At 37.6% G+C, this 6,031-nt stretch overlaps 1 protein-coding gene across 1 annotated transcript; it reads right to left on the minus strand.

The window, feature by feature from the left end:
• Positions 1-2,225: 2,225 nt before the first annotated feature.
• Positions 2,226-5,471, minus strand: LOC143529913 (uncharacterized). Its single transcript, XM_077025596.1, has 6 exons — positions 4,890-5,471; positions 4,509-4,560; positions 3,955-4,044; positions 2,944-3,008; positions 2,718-2,876; positions 2,226-2,357 (listed from the first exon to the last, which is right to left on the minus strand). Exons 1-6 carry the CDS (start codon positions 5,469-5,471, stop codon positions 2,307-2,309), a joined length of 999 nt encoding a protein of 332 aa, XP_076881711.1. The 3' UTR covers positions 2,226-2,306.
• Between the last annotated feature and the right edge of the window lie 560 nt (positions 5,472-6,031).

Below are 6,031 nucleotides of genomic sequence, written 5' to 3' on the forward strand. Positions count from 1 at the left end.
GCAGATGTCACAGTTTATACGTTATGTGTATATTTCTCCGTCCATTATTATTTTAAAGTTGAAATTTCTTAAATTAATTTGTAATGTGCATCTCTTTGATTGTTATAGATTAAGTATGTTGCTAATTAAATCATTTGAATAAAATTAAAATCTCCTTCAACAAATCAAATTTATTTATAATGGAAATCATCTTAAAATCTCACATGAAGCAACAACCCAAATAAGTACACTAGATCTACACTAAAAAACCAAAAACATATTGCTGACCTGACTTAACAAAGTTAATTGGTTATTGGAACCGACAAAATATTTTTGATACAAACATAAATGACCGAGAGGGTGAAAGAGTTGTTGAATCGTCTTTAGTCGCTTTTTTTAAAATGTAGTAGGATCATACACAAAATACGAATAGATTGTCAACCATAACCAAATTCAATTGTAGTTTGCTTTGTTTTTGGATGTTTTTTTTAATTTTTAGAGTATCCTAAAAGAGTAAAAGATATATCATTGACCTTCTGAAGAAACACTAAGTGAACCCTGGACAGATTATAGATAATCTGGACAGATTATAGATAATCTGGGGGTTAAGTAATGTTTCCCACGGATGAGATCTAACTGAGAAGGCTGTTCTTCAGGAGACCTGCAAAACAAACACCGTAAGCTCGTCACTGAGAAGGGGGGGGGGGGGGTTCCTCCTTGTGACCACCCTCCGGCGTGAGAATCAGACTAGATTGCTCTGAATATAAGTGTATATTAAGAGATTGCTAGATAACTGGATAGCAGATGATCTTACCATTCCAAGATGTTGGAGTATTTATAGCCGAAGGTAGGTTAGAAGGTATAGCCGGCTGAATAGTATTCCTGTTCTACCAACAGTGGACTATGCACAGGCCATACTGGTTGGTGGATAGGTTACGGCCAACAGTAACTATGTCGGCTGCACTATTCCTCCAACTGTAGATTATGCACGTCCTACCTACTGTGGATTATACGCAGGCCATGCTGGTTGGTGAATAGGTTACGGCCAACAGTAACACTATTTCACCAACTGTAGGCTGCGCATGCCCTGCAGTAAGGGTTGGTGAGTAGGCAGCGGCTAATAGTGACAAACAGTACTAGAGGGTGCTCCTCCTCGTACTGTTGTCGATGAGCTGTCACCCTGTGATTGGCTCATGGGCTGTTCTGGTCAGATTGTCTGTCCTATCCATACCTTGGTAGGTATAGTACAGAAGATCTTTCAGAATCATACGGACTGGCTCATTTTGGCGGGATTGTTCCCGTCTTGCTCATTCCTTCATGTGACTACTGAAGTATCTATTGTCTTGTGCGTGTAGCCCTGCTGTCTGCGGGTAGCCTTCCCTGATGGCTTGTATCCGCAACTGCGGGAACAGGCGGGGTACTTCACCATTGGGAGGCTTTCCCTGCGTGTACAGCTTGCGTACTGCGCGTAAGGTTCTCTGAGCATGGTGGGTCCTGCGGAAGCAGATGGCCTTTGCGCAGACGTCCCTGTTCAAGGTGAGTCTTGCGGGACCAACTGGGCTCTGCTGGAACCTACCTCTTCACCTTCTTAGATTGAAACCGTTTTTAATATTTTGAGTAGATTGACTGGAAAATAATGTTATTTTTCACAAATTCAAAACATATAAAATTGTGAATTTTGAATTCAAGAATTATAAAATATGTTTGGACATTTTCTTTGGAAAGATTCTACCTAATAATATTATAAAACTCTTTTAAAAATATTTGGGTAAAGTTTTCCTAATTTCTTGTAATATGTGTCATTTATTTGAAATGAAAGGGGGTTGGTGAGTTTATTAGTCGTTAACATAGTATAGTTGCACACGTCTTTTGTGTGTCACCTTCTAGTTGCTACTTGCTAGAAAGAACATAGACCTGGTCACCACTTGATTATTCCCATCTCTTGATTTTAATTGAGGGAACAAACAAACAACATTCTATAGTACTAATTATATTTAAATATTTAACAATAATGACCTTATTCATTATTCATAGCTATGCGCTCATCTATCACTACTGTAGTTTTCTTAATGTTTTTCTTCTTGTTCTGATTTCTTATGCCACTTTATGCCTTTTTAATATACCAACAGGTTGTTGCTATAACTGAGATTTTACTAGGTACATTTGTTTGTTTATATATAATTTTGAAATATTTTTTTAAAAACTTATTTATTCACTAATTTGACATGGTATGTATAAAACATAACTCAACAATAGTTATAATAAATTATGCTGTCACATTATAAAAGATGGGCAAACAACTTGGGTTAAAACCAACTAATCCTCAATCAAGCTTTGTGTATCCGATCACGCCACGAGCCCTGCTGCAAGGATCGAACCTGTGACAACAAAATCATCATCATCATCATCATCACCACATATATGATCGGGTTAGAACTTAATTTTTCTTTTAAGTAACACTATGAGTAAATTACATTTTGTCTTTCAGATATATAACAAGTTTCAGGTTTTTTTTTAAATTAAAAAACATAACTGGAATCATCCTTTTATGTTCAAATATGTCTACACGTTTCCTCCTTTTACTCTTACAAATACTTGAGTTCAACCCCATTACAAATACTTGAGTTCAACCCCGATTTGACTATCAACCCATTTTTGACCCATTCCCTTTTTAGAATTTTTTTTTCACTAGACATGTTTGAGATGAAACAAATCCGAATCTGCAAATTGTCGCAAACCTGATCGCTTATGAGACCTGCAGCAGGGGCGTTTTCGGGACTTTCTTTTGTGCAATTGTTTCCATCTGCTTCACTGTCTATATCGACAGGCGGTGCAAGTGATGAAGTTCCAAAAATAGCCTCATCATGAGTCACTTTAATCTTCTCCTCCCGTCTTGCCTTCAAAATGACCAAAATACCCCTCACTACCCGAAGTTAAATAAAAAAAGTTTAATATGCGAACTACCTCCACAGTAGAAAACCGAAAAGTTTGGCCAATATGCTTCACTAAAGCTCCATCATCTTCTGCAGCTGAAAAACGCATACTGATAGTATGAGTGTAGGGCTGTTAACGAACTGAACGTTCAGTGAGCTGTTCGTGAACCGTTCGATGGGAAGTTCGTTTATTTAATAAACGAACAAACATGAACAAAAAATTGTGTTCGTTTAACTAAACGAACGAACATGAACACATGTTCCCGTTCGTTCATTTATGTTCATGAATGTTTGTTTATGTCTGTTTATTTATGTTCGTTTATGTATTAATAGAAAATAATTAAATATTATCTGAATGAATCATTTACTTTAAGGTTTTATATTTGTTAATTTGTGTTCATTTAAGTGTTTTCATGTATGTTCGTTTATGTCTATTTGTGTTCATTCACATTTGTTCATATATCTTCATTAATTTATGTTCGTTTATCTTTGTTCAGTTATGTTCGTTTAGATTTTAAACAAACGAACACAAATGTTCATGTTTTAAATAAACGAACATGAACATAAATATTTGTTCGATTAAGTGTTCGTGTTCGTGCAAAGTTAAATGAACGAACACGAGCACAACCTTGTTCATGTTCGTTCGATTCATCTATAGGCTTTCATTATTCACATTGATGAATGCATCGGTCCCAATCTCTAGGCTCCACCAATTTTATTTGTGTTCGTGAACGCATTCATTTCTTAATGAACGAACACGAACATAAAATCCCGTTCGGTAAGTGTTCGCGAACACTTTATTTCCTTAACAAATAAACATGAACAAGGCCTTGTCCATGTCCGTTCGGTTTGTTTACAGCCATGTGTGTGTGCGTACACGTAAAGTATACGTATGTATACAGGTACCTATATGTGTGTCCATATGTACATGTATATGTATGTATATCTATAATATTACCGAGACAAACACACTACCCTGCATGGTGAATAAATAAAAGGGTTTGTTGGCCCGCCCAACCGGCCCGTTTGAACATGGGCTAACCTTCAATCACTTCATCATCAAGTGGAGCATCTTTGTCAAAGTTAAACCTCTCCCATCCTGAGCCCATGCCATTTGCTTCATCCTGTTTGGCTGAAATTTGAAATACATTCATAAAATTATATATTTAAAAAAAAAGTCTATGTCCATTTGTTTATGCAAAAAACACTCTGTTCAACTCAGTAAAAACATAGAAATGAGTGTAAAATGCCATTAATCTTGCTTGTTGCAGTCCAACCAAGCATAAACACAAGCACATGTTTCTTTAAGGGTGATATTGTGATGCATAAGGACGTTATGTAACCACATAACCATCTCAATTTTCTCTCTATATCTAGTCAAGTAGTCAAGACTGTGTACAAGCGTTATTCGGTTCTTGCAGTTCTCTACTTAAAATTGGTTTTGTATTGAACGCACCCTTATAACTATAAGCCATTAACCCAATTAACTACATAGTGATCCAATATACACCTATAGTGGATCAAGTCTTCATAATGTTGATAACAGTTAGCATGCTGCAGTAAAGTAGTAATAATTATATAGCAACACTAACTTACCAGTTGCAGAAAGCTGAAGTTTCATCTTTGCTTTGACCCTTTCAGCTGGTGACTGCATACAGCACAAAGCATAGCATAAATTAACTTCCTAGCTCGTTAACTATAGCATAATCCAACCGACAAGCAAACATTTCAAGTGAAAATAAAAAAAGAACATTACACTTCACATGATGTAGTGATTTCAAACAAAAAGCGGCAATCACTAGTGTTTATCCATACATGCTCACAAGACTATTTAACTTATAAACAGAATCCATAATAGTATACTAGCAGTAAGAGAGAGACATTCTAATCTAGTTTTCTATCAAATAAGACATTCATAATAGTATTATACTAGTAATGCACACATTCTAATAACACTTAAAATTACAAGAAGCATACCATCATGTCATAGCCTTGAATCGATTTCGCATCATCGCCTCCACCAATTTTGCCCTTCCTACTCCTCCGATCATCGTCCCTAATCTTCTCCGATCTCCGGCCCCGAGGAGACACACTTCTACTCCTCTTCCTTGTTCCTCTATCCCTATCCCTAAATCTATCTCTATCTCTATCCCTATCCCTATCTCGATCTCTACTACTCGACCTATGATTCCGCCTATTCCGATTCCTCGAACGATCATCATCATCTCTGCTTCTACTTGTACTCCTACGCCTCGAAGAAGAACGGCTGTCACTATCTCTCCCTCGAGATCGATCATCCGAATAATGCTTTTTCTTGAGCTTGTTTTGAATAGATTCAATTTGAGATTGTTTCTGAGCATCGGTTGATTTGGAAGGAGTCGAAGCTTTGACAAAGCTGCTGAGGAACGACGACGACGAAAGAAGAGCGGAGCCTGTGGCTGGTACGGCGTGGTTAGGGTTAGAGGAAGAAGAGAAACCGAGGCCTTGTTTGAATCTGGCGGCGTTACCGCCTTTACGAGTGAGCTCGTCGTAGTACGCTGCTGCTTCCTCTTCCTCCATTGATTTCAATGGCGGTTGGAGCAATTGTAAAATGATGCATAAGTTTGGGTTGTGGTTTTCATGGTCCTTGTTAATAATGATGCATATTGACTTCTAAAAGAGTATATGTTGCCAAGTGTTTGAATTTGGGTTAATATTGGTAATTGGTTATTTTAGGCCTTCAATAATTTCTAGGTGGGTTGATATGGGCATAATGAGCGGAAGACCTAATACTATTACGGGTCATAATTGGTACTCATTTCCTCATCCATGTCTCATTCTTTTGTCGTTGACAGATCAACTAATCCTCAAATCCTGGGCTTGGTAAGTGTGTGGGTTGGATGGATTCAGGTTATAGTTTGACATAGGTTTCACGTCAGTCATCGGATACGTGTGTTTAGACATCGGTGACACGTGTAGTGACGGGCACACGTGTTTCAGTGTCGGTTATGCGTAACCCAGTGTGTGCGTCGTCGATGAACGCATTGAGTTATGAGTTACATGTGTGCCTACACTGGGTACGTGCGATGCTGCTTTATGCTTGTACCAAGATTGTTACATGTTCATTGCCATATTACACG

This window comes from Bidens hawaiensis, unplaced genomic scaffold (assembly GCF_021521415.1).
Source record: "Bidens hawaiensis isolate Kalapana, Puna unplaced genomic scaffold, B.hawaiensis_p1.1 tig00008762_1, whole genome shotgun sequence".
NCBI lineage: Eukaryota > Viridiplantae > Streptophyta > Magnoliopsida > Asterales > Asteraceae > Bidens > Bidens hawaiensis.